The sequence below is a fragment of the Schistocerca serialis genome, chromosome 7 (assembly GCF_023864345.2).
Source record: "Schistocerca serialis cubense isolate TAMUIC-IGC-003099 chromosome 7, iqSchSeri2.2, whole genome shotgun sequence".
Taxonomy (NCBI): domain Eukaryota; kingdom Metazoa; phylum Arthropoda; class Insecta; order Orthoptera; family Acrididae; genus Schistocerca; species Schistocerca serialis.
In genome coordinates, this window is record NC_064644.1 from 226,031,351 (window position 1) to 226,046,080 (window position 14,730).

The 14,730-nt window shown below is 43.3% G+C and overlaps 1 protein-coding gene across 1 annotated transcript in view; it reads right to left on the reverse strand.

Moving 5' to 3' along the window:
- LOC126412988 (octapeptide-repeat protein T2-like) overlaps positions 1-13,883 on the reverse strand; it is an 80,948-nt gene extending 67,065 nt beyond the window's left edge. Inside the window, exon 1 of the mRNA XM_050082879.1 lies at positions 13,848-13,883. Within this exon, the coding sequence (XP_049938836.1) occupies positions 13,848-13,883 (36 nt within the window). The remainder of the gene's footprint in view (positions 1-13,847) is intronic.
- Positions 13,884-14,730: the final 847 nt, after the last annotated feature.

A 14,730-nucleotide genomic window follows, 5' to 3' on the forward strand; every position in this document is an offset into this window, starting at 1 on the left:
GGCCCAACCGCCACATTTTCATGTTTTCATAATTGTTTGGTGGCACCTGAAGATGACACTTTAACCTTCGGAATCGGTCATGGAATAAATTAAGAACATTACCAGCAACTGAAGCGGATTTTTCTTCTATAAATACAGTACAGAGTCAAAATTTGATCATTACATGCATCCCCCAGCTTAGGCAAATGGAGCAAATCGGTGGCTTACGATACGCCTTAAGGATCTTATGGAAGCTTTACTTCATGGACAGTTTGTCAGAAAAACCGAAAAAAACATTTTCACCAATTTTTCGCCGTCAGCAACGGATGTATAAATAACTAACCGCAGGATATTGCTCAAATTTTAACGGCATATTCTCTATGCGGTCATATAGAATTTTCATTTTGCCGTTTCCAAAATTCTTTATCAGTTACCGAAAACAACCCAAAAACACTGCTTCTGGGCGCTAAAATCGAGCTTCGACTTCGAAGACGGCTTCGCACAGTAATTTTTATGGCTTATTCCTAAAATCCAGGTCTCGAAGAGATTTGAAAATTTTCTTGATGTCTCTATCCGTTTCCGAGGTACAGAGCTTCAAAGTTACCCTACTCGTACATGTAGAATACGCTCGCAAAATCCGGTGTGAGACGAAAATGTAGTTTATAAAGTGACCTAGCTCGGGGAAATATAGTGTAATGCGTCTCTGTTACCATCAGAAGGATTCTGGTAACCTTGTCTTGTAGTACTGAAGCACATGCAAAATTTTTGTGCTCGTAAATTCCGGTCTGAGATTTAAAATTAGTTTTGAGTTATTTGAATATCACTTAAGTACACTATCAAAATTTTACTGATCCATAAAGCCCTTTTCATATGAATGACATGCCCTGCCGTAGCAACGAAATGAAAGAAACCAGCGGAAAAATAGTCCTTTTGGAGAGCAAAAAAGGTGAATGCGCTCCTGTAGAGTCTGGCTGAAAAGTGGGTACCGGCTGCCTCATTCTACCCTCCAAGCACGCGCTTTTCTATGCTGAGAGAGAATGAGACAGTGGCAGTGGAAAAGAAGCAGAAAGGTAATAAATACTGAAGAAAGTAGACAGTGGTTGTGGTTTAGAATGAGCGAAGGAAACAATGGCAGAGTGAGAGAAAGAGTGGGACACAGTTGCAGTGGGACATAGTTGACAGTGACGAAATAGTACTAGGAAAAGAGTGAAGGAGACAGTTCCAGTGGGAGAGGAATGAAGAAAAGTAGAAAGTAGAAGCAAGTGAGAGCTGATGACTTTGAGAGACAGAGTCTATGAAAATGACAGCGAAAAAGAGACAAACAGTGATAGTGAGGAGAGTAGCGGTGGGAAGGAATAAATGAAATAGTAGAATAAGAGAGAACAAGAGGGAGACAGCCACAGAGAGGAGACAGTAGTATGAGTACAGAATTAAGAATACTGTTTCTGTGAGACAGAAGATAGTGACAGCTAGAGAGACAGTAAGGGGTAATGACAATGAGTTGGGCTGAACGAGTAAGATCGGGGAAGTGTGCGTGCATGGATATGACGACTTACCGCGATGGACAAGTGGGTGTGAGTAAACTACTGTTAGCAGAGCTTTGGGAGTGACAGGTGAGTTCCATGTTAAAAGGAGCGCGAATATCTTCGCATACCAAAGTTTTAGGGAAAATTTTTAAAGTGTTCCGGAACGTAGAACGAGGCATCTGGTACCCCACTTTTCAGTCAGAATCTTTGAAAAAGGAGCATATTTACCTTTTTTGTGCTGCAAAAGGAGCATTTTTCCGTTGGTGGTTTATTACTTTTTTATCATTTACCCAAAATTTTGGCCTTCTCACTCAGTTCTGACACTGTCAACAATTGAACGCACGACCATCAACAGGCCAACAACCGCGCAAACGGTTTGCGTGCGAGTATCAGAGTGCCGGCCGGAGTGGCCGAGCGGTTCTAGGCGCTTCAGTCGCAGGTTCGAATCCTGCCTCGGGTATGGATGTGTGTGATGTCCTTAGGTTAGTTAGGTTTAAGTAGTTCTAAGTTCTAGGGGCCTGAAGACCTCAGCAGTTAAGTCCCATAGTGCTCAGAGCAATTTTTTTGTTTTTGTTTTTTCTTTTTCTTTAGTATCAGAGTGATGGTAATATTCTCTAAGCCTTCGCAACGTTTGAAGAAGTCATTCCGCTTTGGGCGCTTAAAATATTATTTACGGCGATAGCGATTTCACCACATGATCATTTTCAAGCATTATGGAGTATTGGGACCCACAACAAAACAGAGCTGTTGCATGCTGGAGCACAGTTCGTAGCGGCGTACAACAGTACATGTGGTGGCACAAACCTACCAACTGTTTCGTACATCATGGAACACACACAAAAAGCTGGCAAAATAACGGCAAACAGCTAACACGACAATAAAAACAACTTCCAATACAAACACTAATGTCAAAATTCGTGTAGCAGACGTGGTGGCTGTTTCAGCCAGTAGATTTATACATCCACATATATTTGGTTTTACACAGGTTTGAACTGTGTTCTACTGTAGTCACAACTTTTCGTTGTTGAGTGTCCCAGTACCCTACAATGCTTGACGATGACTATGTGTCGAAATTGCAATCGCAGTACATAATATTTAAACAGCCTAAGCGAAATGACTTCGGTCAAAAATTTCACTGAAACAATGTACCCAGCCCTCATTAAAATTCTGGAACCTTAGCAATGTTTCGTTCGCAATTTGTTCACTTGGAATTCCCTCGTTTCCACGACTCGACGTTCTTGTTTAGTTCTGTATTGTTGTTTAACACAGTCCGAGTCCAAAAATTACTGAGTCAGCAAAAGTGAAACTTGACAGTGTTTTGATAAACTGGATAATAATGAAGTGAAGTGCAAGATGTGTTTAAAACTTTGAAGTCTTTGGAGACTGCTTCACATATGAAGAAGTATTTAAGAAAACACATCACCATAATAGCGAGGTAAAGTTATAAGCGGTAATCAAAAAGTTTCCGTTTGAGGGCTTTGCTGCAGCGTATATGCGATGCAGTACGACATCCCTTACAAAGTTCTAGGACTTGTAGAGGATATTGAGTAGATAACGTTTTGAATTGGAAACCATTTCCGGAAGCGTACCGCTTCCATGTTATAGTCGTCTGAAAACGTGTTTTTTAGGTAGGTATGCAACACGGTAGTCTTGGTGGGGGATGTTTACGTCGGATCGGCTGATGTTAATTGACGTCTAACCTACGTCACTGACCTGGTTCGAGTCTCATTCACATGTCTGTGAGTGTTAAGGTACCTTGACACCGAAAACCAACTCCAACAACCAAAAACATACAACAGTTTAAGTTTGGCAAATTGCAACTGTTGTGAGTTTGACAAACTTACAACTGTTGAAAAATGTTGACAACAGTTTCAAACTCTTGTAAACACGGGTTCGGTGTTTTTATTTTCTGTTATAAAAGCAACGGAAATGGATTCTGACTGTGAAGATTTGCCATTTGTTATGGTGGGAGATGATTTGCCATTTGTTATGGTGAGAGATGATGTGTTTGCTCTTCAAGAGTACATGATAAAACCATACGCAGGATGGCAAGAGAAAGGCAGCCAGGAAAGAATGTTTAATTACCGAATATCACGCGCTAGACGAATTGTGGAGAATTTTTTTGGAATATTGTAAACACGCACTAGACGAATTGTGGAGAATTTTTTTGGAATATTGTAAACTGTTTTTCTGTATCTTAGAACAACTGTACACGTAAGTCCAGAAAAAGCAAAATTAGTGACTTCTGCAACTGTGTCTTTGAACAGTTTTCTTAGATGAAATAAAGAAAGTGCCACAGTTTACTCCCCACTTGGCAGTTTTTATGTGGAAGATCCAGAAACTGGCAGGGTTTCGGATGGCAGTTGGAGGATATCTCCGCAAAATAAATGTCTTCAGAGAAAGGGAGGCAACGCAGGAAGAACCGGAAGGAATATAAGGGATGAATTTGCAATCTACTTTGTATTGCATGTGGTAAAGTGAAATGGCAAGAGGAATATGAATAACTTAATATCGAGTGAAAAGGCAAATGTAATTAAAAACTTACGAACAAAACCTTTATAGCTTAAGTTATTCACAATCTAAGCCATTAATTTTCAAAACTACTTTGTATCAGATTTTGACAAAATGATATGACAAGAGAAATAGATAAATTTCCTGTGAAAATACAGTTGTAATTACAAAATTTCCGACCAAAAGTCTTACAGTTTCAATTACGCTAGTACATGACATTTTACTTACGATTGTAAATATTTTCTCGCTGGCTTGTTCACGCCTTCCAAATACTTCATATGCTCGTAAAATATCCGTTTCGGAACGTACGTCTCAGTTGTCCCAGACCCACTTCTAGTTTTGACCATTTTACACTGCTCACAATTTCATATTTGTCCATTTCCTTTCACACTCCACAAGTGGTACACCAATTTTATCCGAAACTTTCAACAAATCTTTCCTTTTATATCTGTCTTTATATGGCAAAATAGAAGGATCCTACAGAGGTTTCCTCATTTCAGTTTCTAACAAAAACAATTGTTGAATTTGGTGACTACTCTTGAGTTGCCGTTGTCGAAATACAGCAGACGACACGGCAAATGCGCATGCGCAAGTCACACAACTCTGCCGTGTTTTTGCTCAATGACCATAAACTACAAACTGGAAACAAAACTTCCCTCATCTAGTTGTTCAGACTCACGACTTCAAACAACTGTTGGCAACAGTTGAAAACTAAGTCAAACTTCGAGTTGAAAACAGTTGTCAACAGAGTTTGTTGGAGTTGGTTTTCAGTGTGAAGGTACCTTTAGAGCAACATCCTCGAGAACACGTTTGCATAATACACCGACATGATCGTTCGGTAGGGCGAAGCTCAAGGTAATGGAAGAGCTGCTCGTCGCCTTTATCAAGATCTTTATCCACAACGTACGACTTCATTGCATGCCATTTTCGCCACAATTACTCAGTACCTTTGAGAAAGGGGTACATTCTCCGTCAGCAAGCGTGACTGCGGTGCTACAAGGAGACGCACAAAGTGGAAGAGGCTGTGCAGCATTACGTTGAAGAGAACCAGACAGTGAGTATAGAAACAATTGCACGTGCAGTGGATGTTGCTCTCAGCAACGTCCGGTATGTTTTGCATAATTAACAACTACATCCATACTACTTTAAACACTCGGTACCCCCTCTAACACTCACAGACACGTGAATGAGCCTCGAACCAGGTCAGGGAGGTAGGAAAGACGTCAAATGACATCAGCCAATCCGACATAAGCACCTCAGAAGATAAGCCAACTCAAGTGGGACGCACTTCAGCACCCGCCCTATAGTCCTGATCTCTCCCCATGAGGTTACCACACCTTCAGTCCCCTAAAAAAATGCCTTGAAGGCTCGAAGATTCCTGTTGGATGAGGATGTGCAACAGGCACTTATGGACTTCTTCACCCAGCAGGATACAGTGTTTTACCAAATAGGCATCTTCAACCAAGGGCGTCGGTAAGATGATTGCCTCAAAGCTCACGGCGATTTCGCCTGATTGGCATACCGATTCTGGTCCGTGCGGTCTTCCAACGTAAAAGACTGAATTTAAGTCAAATTTGTCCGACACTCAGAGAACGAGCGTAGGGGAGTAGATGCAGGATTTCTGCGTCGCCATTCTAGGCGAGGTGCTAGTGGAGGTGGTTTGCCATTGCATTTCTCTAATCTGTTATGAAGTGTCAAGTGCATATCTGCGTCGTGGGGATTACTGTGATGAGTCCATGTACTACACAGTGTAGGGTTTGTGTTATTACTGATGAAGGTTCAAATGGCTCTGAGCACTATGGGACTTAACATCTATGGTCATCAGTCCCCTAGAACTTAGAACTACTTAAACCTAACTAACCTAAGGACGTCACACACATCCATGCCCGAGGCAGGATTCGAACCTGCGACCGTAGCAGTCGCGCGGCTCCGGACTGAGCGCCTAGAACCGCTAGACCACCGCGGCCGGCTACTGATGAAGGGAAAGGAGAGGGTGGAACCCGGTGCCAGCACATAACCTGCTTCTCTCGAATAGTAGCTACGGGGCCGCCAAGCATAACGTTCCCATCCCATGAACAAAGCAGCTTCACTAATGTCACATGCCCTCACTTCATCAGACGCAGCGGAGAGGTTTGGAATATAATCCAGGGCAACAGTACAAGACATGATCAGGAATTTTATATCGCCACCTGTCTTCTCCTGGACGGCCAGATTCTAGCAGTGAAAATTTTCTACCACCAGGACTGAAATTTGGTTACCTCCAAGTTTGGCGTCACTTTTAGCGATCTCGGATACGGAGGCGTATAACAGAGCGACTAGAGTGTGACATATTTGTTAGTATAGCCATATGACGACATGTATGGAACAAGGGTATAAATCAAGGAATGTAGATTTGAAGTAATCGAGCTTCGAGTTGGATGTTATCAAAAATCTGTAATTGGAAATCATATCTTAACAGTGCGATCTGCCATGAATTCTTGATTAAGCTAACGAATTCACATCAGATTAGAAATCGAGTCCGAGTCTTGATCCGGCACACAGTTTTAATTTGCCTGGAAGTTTCAGATTAGAAATAGATTGAAATTCATAGATAGTATCTACTCTTGTCTTCTTATTAAAGATAACTATCGATACGTCGAGGAATCGATACTTTTACAGAGTGAAGTGGCGCAGTGGTTAGTACATTGGATTCGCATTCAGGAGGAGGACCACTCAAATCAGCGTCCAGCTATCCAGATTTGTTTCCCGTGATTTCCCGAAATCGCTCCAAGCAAATGCCGGGATGGTTCCTTTGAAAGGGCACGGTCGCTTTCCTGCCCCTTTCTTGAAACATTAGGAACTTGAACTCAGTCTCTAATGACCTCGGTGTTTACAGGATGCTGAACCCAATCATCCTTGCTTTTTCTATACTTTTCTTTTGATACTTTTATGACTAAGATGCTTACAATCCCACTCATGAGTAGAGTATAGATAATTTTCGTTCGATATTACGACGCCGGCCGCGGTGGCCGAGCGGTTCTAGGCGCTTCAGTGCGGAACCGCGCGACTGCTACGGTCGTAGGTTCGGATCCTGCCTTGGGCATGGATGTGTGTGATGTCCTTAGGTTAGATAGGTTTAAGTAGTTCTAAGTTCTAGGGGACTGATTGCCTCAGATGTTAAAGTCCCATAGTGCTCAGAGCCATTTGAACCATTTGATATTGCAACTTTACTCCTGGAGGCATCACACCGTGAGAACAGAGACTCTAGCCGATTTATTCGTCTTCGAAGGAGTCGGCAACTGCATTGATATTAGCGTTCATTTTCGATCCTCAGTTGCATGTTTCTATATTATGACTAGTTTCGAGCTCCCCTGGATCAACTTCAGATCTATGTACACTGATGAAAAAAAAAAAAAATGCAACTCCAAGAAGAAGTTGTGCAAGACAAACGGAAGTTGGTAGGTATGTTTCTACAACTGAAAGATGATATCTATTCAAATTTCGCGTCAGTCGCATAAGAGTGGCTCTAATAGTGCCATTATCAACATCTCAATGAGTTTGAGTAGGGCTACTAGAAGATGGATCTTCCCTCTGTGATACTGCAGAAAGACTTGGCAAAAACGAAGCCACTGTACACGACTGCTGGCAGCGGTGGCCACTGGAAAGTACAGTCACAAGAGGACCGGGCTGCGGATGGCCATGTGACACCGAATAGGGAAGACCATCGTATTCAAAAAGATTTCGGGCTTGCAGCGGGTCGTCGTTAGCTTCCATCCACGATATTTCGACTAGACAGCTGCCTGCCATCCTCAGGTGAGCCATCCAAGACTGACGAAGACGCTTTTTTTTCCTTTATTGAGTTTCGATTCCCCCTAAAGGGGGCGGGCTGGCAGCAGCTTATTACGCCGCTCTTCAGCCTACAGAATTTGGTTTAAAAAGATGAAGATAATAAAAAATAATAACAGTTGGCGATAAAATCGGTGACTTAAAGGTAAAATGGCAGAAAATTCTGGAGCGTAAAACATGAAACACAGGGTTGATGATGCTAATAAAATACACAGGAAGCAGAAAAAAAATAGACAGACAATAAAAAAAAAACGGCGACAGTCTGGGTTTTGTTCGCAAGAGATAGAAAAAGCACACCCAGCGACAGCATGATTTCAGTTTGCAACACTGTGGAAAGACACACAACACTGAACACTCACTCAAACACTGCACTAAAAAGTTGGCACAAATATGACATACCACACCCGAGAGCAGGTGGGGGGAAACTGGTCAGATGACGGGAAAAAAAGGGGGGACAGGAGAGGAAAAGTGACGGGGGATGGGGGAAAGGAGCCAATGGAAGATGAGGATCCGTAAGAGGGGTGGGGGGTGCTGAGCAGACGGGCCAGGGAGTGGGGAAGGTAGAGGAGGGGAGTACAAAAGGACTCAGGGGGGGGGGGGAGAAAGGAGATAGGGAGAGGGTAGGCGGGGAGAAAACACAGGATGGAAGGGGGGAGGAAGAGGGAGCCCAGGGAAAGGACGGAGGAAAGGAGGGGGGTGAGGATCAGAGTTGATAGGAGGGATAAATGGAGGGAGAGAGGGCACCATCTGGGAGGGGGAGTTGATGGAACCCACCTTGGGAAAGGAGATGTAGGGTGTAGAGATGGAGGGTAGGGGGGATACAACAGTGAAGACGTGGGACGAAGACGCCTTCCGTTTTGCAATATATAGCGTGCAGCGAGTATCCCGTGCATGCGTCAAAATCATATTTACAAACGAACCACACATCCCGCGAGCAGCGCCCTCGCTGGTGGAACTGCAGAACTCGGCTGTCTTCAGCGTTGTCAATTGCCGCGGCAATGGGAGTACTCTGACGTCTTCATCTGGAGCAGATCTTAGAGATGACGGGGTTCCACGCATTATCTAGCTGGTAGCCATTGTTACGGTTCATGGTTCAAAAATGGTCCAAATGGCTCTGAGCACTATGCGACTTAGCTTCTGAGGTCATCAGTCGCCTAGAACTTAGACCTAATTAAACCTAACTAACCTAAGGACATCACACAAATCCATGCCAGAGGCAGGATTCGAACCTGCGACTGGAGCGGTCGCTCGGCTCCAGACTGTAGCGCCTAGAACGTTACGGTTCATTGAGATTGTCTGTGATGCGAATTTCCACTGATTCTTTTATGACGGAGTCCCAAAAGGATGTTGCTGTGACCAAAATTGTTGTTTGTCATACTCCATTGAGTGTCCAGTGGAAATGCAACGCTCAGCAATTGCAGACTTGCTAGGTTGCAAAAGGCGAGTACAGCGTTGATGTTCAGTGCAACGTTCTTCTACTGTTCGCAATGTTTGTCCTATATATGTCATTCCACACTGACAAGGTATTTTATAAATTCCTGCCTTCCGCAATACCAGATCGTCTTTCACTGATCCCAGCAGGCCGGAAATCTTCAATGGTACACGGAAAATCACTATCACTTCGAAATCATGGAGGTTTCTTGCAATTTTGAAGGAAATGTTGTCAACAAAGGGAAGAAAAGCTAAAGATTTTGTAGGCGTGCTCTCTTCTTTTTCCACTCCCTGTTTCTTTGGCTCAATTGCAAGTGCCTTGCTAATTTGCCTTGTAGAATATCCATTCTCTTTTAAAACCCTCTTCTGGTGAGCAAGCTCTTCAGGCAAACTATCTGCATCTGACACTACATGAGCTCGGTGTACAAGTGTCTTAAGTACACTCATTGTTTGCGATGGGTGATGGCAGCTGGACGAATTTAAATACAAATCAGTATGTGTGGGCTTTCGATAAACTGAATGCCCCGGAGAGCCATCACTCTTCCGTCTAACTAGCACATCCAAGAAAGGGAGGCAACCATTTTTCTCTAATTCCATGGAAAACCGAATGTTCCCGTGAACGGAGTTGAGGTGATCTAAAACCTCCATTAATTTTTTTTCTCCATGAGGCCACACTACGGAAGTGTCATCCACGTACCTCCAAAAAACAGTTGGTTTGAGGGCTGCTGATTCAAGTGCTCTCTCCTCAAAATCCTCCATAAAAAGGTTGGCCACCAAGGGAGACAAGGGGCTACCCATGGCGACGCCGTCAATCTGTTCCAAATATTCTTGGTTGAACATAAAATATGTTGAGGAGAGAGCATGATGAAACAAAGCAGTGATTCCCACCTGAAACTTATTGCCAATCAGTGCCAAGGAGTCTGCGAGGGGTACCTTCGTGTTTGGCGTATGGTTCTGGTGCTTCGTACTACATCTGCAGCAGCAATCTGACCAGCAGTTGGAACCACAGTGACGCAGTGAACAGTTACAAATCGCTTACTTCAAGGACAGCGCCGAGCCACACGCTCTGCAGCGTCCGTTCCACTGGCCCCCAACCACCGCCATCTGCGACTTCAGTGGTGTCAAGTGAGAGCTCATCGCAGGGCAGAGTGGAAGTCTGCTGTATTTTCTGATGAAAACTGTTTCTGCCTCGGTGCAAGTGATGGCCGTGTGTTGGTTAGAAGTGGGAGAACTGAGGGCCTGCAACCAACTTGTGAACGTGATAGACACACTGGACGTACACACGGAGTCATGGTGTGAGCTGCTATTTGGTATGACAGCAGGAGCACTCTCGTGATTATCCCTCACACCCTGACAGTAAATTTGTACGCCAGTCTGGTGATTCGACCTGTTTTGCTGCCGCTCATGAACAGCATTCAAATGGTTCAAATGGCTCTAAGCACTATGGGACTTAATATCTGAGGTCATCAGTCCCCTAGAACTTAGAGCTACTTAAACCTAACTAACCTAAGGACATCACACACATCCATGCCCAAGGCAAGATTCGAACCTGCGACCGTAGCGGCAGCGCGGTTCCGGGCTGAAGCGCCTAGAACTGCTCAGCCACAGCGGCCAGCTGAACAGCATTCCATGGGGTGTTTTCCAACAGGATAACGCTCGCCCACATATCGCTATTGTAATTCAACATGCCCTACAGAGTGTCGACTTGTTTGCCTTGACCTGTGCGATCATCAGATCTGTCTTCAGCCGAGCACATGTGGGACATCATTGGACGACAACTCCAGCGTCACCCACAAACGGCATTAACTGTTCCTGTATTGACCGACTAAGTTCAACAGGCATGGAACTCCATCCCGTAAACTGACAACCGGCACTTATACAACAATATGCATCCACGTTTGCCAGCTTGTATTTAAAATTTTGGTGGTTACACCGGTACTTAGTGTAACAGCATTTCACGTTTGCAATGGCTTATCTCGCGCTTACATCTTACAACGTTAATCTCTTAAATATGTTACTTAACAAAATGCACTCCCGAAATTCCATTACTCTACTTAATTATTTTTTGGTGTAACGATTTTTTTCTGCGTCGTTGTAGTTGCGTCAGCAACCTTTCAAGTGTGCATTGTAACTGTTGATGCAACTACATAGATCTGAAGATGATCTATGGAGACCGAATGTAGACGTACTGTAGACAAATTCAACTCAGACTCAAAAATATACGATAAACAAATTTTTTTGAGATACGTTGACTTCTGTCATCTTCTGCCACGAGTCAGGACGCGAGAGACTAGAAATCTACTCTGTAGGAATCAGCGTGGGTTTCGAAAAAGACGGTCGTGTGAAACCCAGCTCGCGCTATTCGTCCACGAGACTCAGAGAGCCATAGACACGGGTTCACAGGTAGATGCCGTGTTTCTTGACTTCCGCAAGGCGTTCGATACAGTTCCCCACAGTCGTTTAATGAACAAAGTAAGAGCATATGGACTATCAGACCAGTTGTGTGATTGGATTGAAGAGTTCCTAGACAACAGAACGCAGCATGTCATCCTCAATGGAGAGAAGTCTTCCGAAGTAAGAGTGATTTCAGGTGTGCCACAGGGGAGTGTCATAGGACCGTTGCTATTCACAATATACATAAATGACTTTGTGAATGACATCAGAAGTTCACTGAGGCTTTTTGCAGATGATGCTGTGGTGTATCGAGAGGTTGTAACAATGGAAAATTGTACTGAAATGCAGGAGGATCTGCAGCGAATTGACGCATGGTGCAGGGAATGGCAATTGAATCTCAATGTAGACAAGTGTAATGTGCTGCGAATACATAGGACGATAGTTCCCTTATCATTTAGCTACAAAATAGCAGGTCAGCGCAGTTAATTCCATAAATTATCTGGGAGTATGCATTAGGAGTGATTTAAAATGGAATGATCATATAAAGATGATCGTCGGTAAAGCAGATGCCAGACTGAGATTCATTGGAAGAATCCTAAGGAAATGCAATCCGAAAACAAAGGAAGTAGGTTACAGTACGCTTGTTCGCCCACTGCTTTAATACTGCTCAGCAGTACCAGATAGGGTTGATAGAAGAGATAGAGAAGATCCAACGGAGAGCAGCGCGCTTCGTTACAGGATCACTTAGTAATCGCGAAAGCGTTAGGGAGATGATAGATAAACTCCAGTGGAAGACTCTGCAGGAGAGACGCTCAGTAGCTCGGTACGGGCTTTTGTTAAGGTTTCGAAAACATACCTTCACCGAAGAGTCAAGCAGTATATTGCTCCCTCCTACGTATATCTCGCGAAGAGACCATGAGAATAAAATCAGAGAGATTAGAGCCCACACAGAAGCATACCGACAATCCTTCTTTCCACGAACAATACGAGACTGGAATCGAAGGGAGAACCGATAGAGGTACTCAGGGCACCCTCCGTCACACACCGTCAGGTGGCTTGCGGAGTATGGATGTAGATGTAGATGTAGATGTAGAGATGGGCGGAATAGCGACCAATCACGCGAGAGGTGGACAGAAAAGCGATCATTGATCCAGTGCTTTTCCAGTGCATTGTAAGATGATATCCTCTCCTTCTTTGTCGTGTTCGTTTACAGTGCTGGAAACTAAACTGCAACACCATGAAGACGGTATGCAGCTAACGCCAAATAGATGTGGAGTGTACAACGTGCTTGGATATGAAGCGGAACTGCACGGTGTAGGTAGGGGTAACGACATTTACATTCTGTATATGAGTGGCTCGAAGACTTATTAAATAACGGAACCCAGTGCGTTATACAGTACAGCGAGTGTTTTGCGGAGAAACGGTATCGTCCGGGGTGACCCAAGCATGTGTTATAGTACCTCTTGTCTTCTCTACTGAAATAAACGATCAGAAGGATAGGGTGCCTAGCAAAAGTTTGCTGATTGCGCTGTAGTGTACGGGAAAATTTCGTCTTTGGGTCATTGTAGGAGGATACACGTTAACTTGGACAGAATTTCTGTGTCTTGTGGTGAGTGGAAGCCTGCTCGAAATGTAGAAAATGTAATGTGCAGTGGCTGACACAGTCAAGTCGATTAAAGATCTAGACATAACAATGAAAAGCAGAATGAAAGTGAACGACCACGTAAGGTCGGATATAGTAATCGCAAAAGATCGAATTCTGTTTACTGGGAGAATTCTAGGAAAGTGTAGCTAATCTATGAACGACCCCATGTACAAGACTCTAGTGCGACCTATTCTTGAGTACTGCTCAGGGTTTGGGACCCCGCCAGGTCGGACTAAGGCAAGATACTGAAACGATTCAGAGGTGTACTGCTAGATTTGTTACTGCTAGGTTCCATCAACGCGCATGTATTAATAGAAATGCTACGTGAATTGAAATGGGAATCCCTGGAGGGGAGAAGACGTTCTTTTCGCAAAACACTGTTGAGAAAGTTTAGGGAACAGTTATTTGTGACGGACAGCAGAACGCTTCTACTACCACCAGCATACGTTTCATTTAAACCTTATAGCCAAAGTGGTTTCGTAGCGAAACCATTGCAATATTTTCACTTTGTGCCCACTAAAATGGTGATTTCTCACTGGGTCCACCATGACATCATTAATCTGTGCAGCCATCTTGTGGTAAAACGGGAACTATGGGCTCTAGGTGGATGAAGCGCTATTTAAACAAATGGAAGTCAATAAAAAGTTGCCATAAATATGTTTTTATTTTGAAAGTAAGACTTTTTATGATTTATATAATCAGCAACAATGACGATTAATATATTTGTATAACTTAATGTTAAATATGTATAAAGTGATTCTAACGAATGTTTTCAGTTACATTGGCAGTTTCAATCAAAACCACCATGCCACGAAACATTTTCGATTTTGAGGTTGTATATGTTGCGAATCTTTGAAAACAGAACACATTACTGAGTAAGTCTGTAAATCGCTGGCTTACTGTGGAATGCTATTAGATATTTGTTTTATAAATTACTATGATATTTAACGGAAATAGGAAGGTATATAAGCTTGTGGTACAGTAAGCGCAGACAGACATAACCTTCCAGTTTTACCAAGAGACAATGATCTCCAACAAGGTGAAAGTGCAGAATTTACAAGTGATAATGGTTTTGCATGCCTCAAGTGAAAGGACAAACGCTGTGTTACGCTACTGTCAAATATTAAGTCACCTAATGAAATAGACACTGTGAACAGAAAAGAAAAAATATGGGGGGATAACTACAAGCAACTGTCCAAAAATTATCAAGCACTATAATAAAAACATGGGATTCGTTGAAAAAACGGACATGTTGAAAGCAACATGCGCCATTGAGCGCAAAACCAGAAAATGTGACAGAATATTCCAACCCTCACTGATGTATTATGGAAAGTTATCAATTTTCCAATGAGTTCTTCAAGTTGCCACTGAAATCTTTCACATGTGAGATAGTTAGAGGACGTATTTTGGTTCATGTTT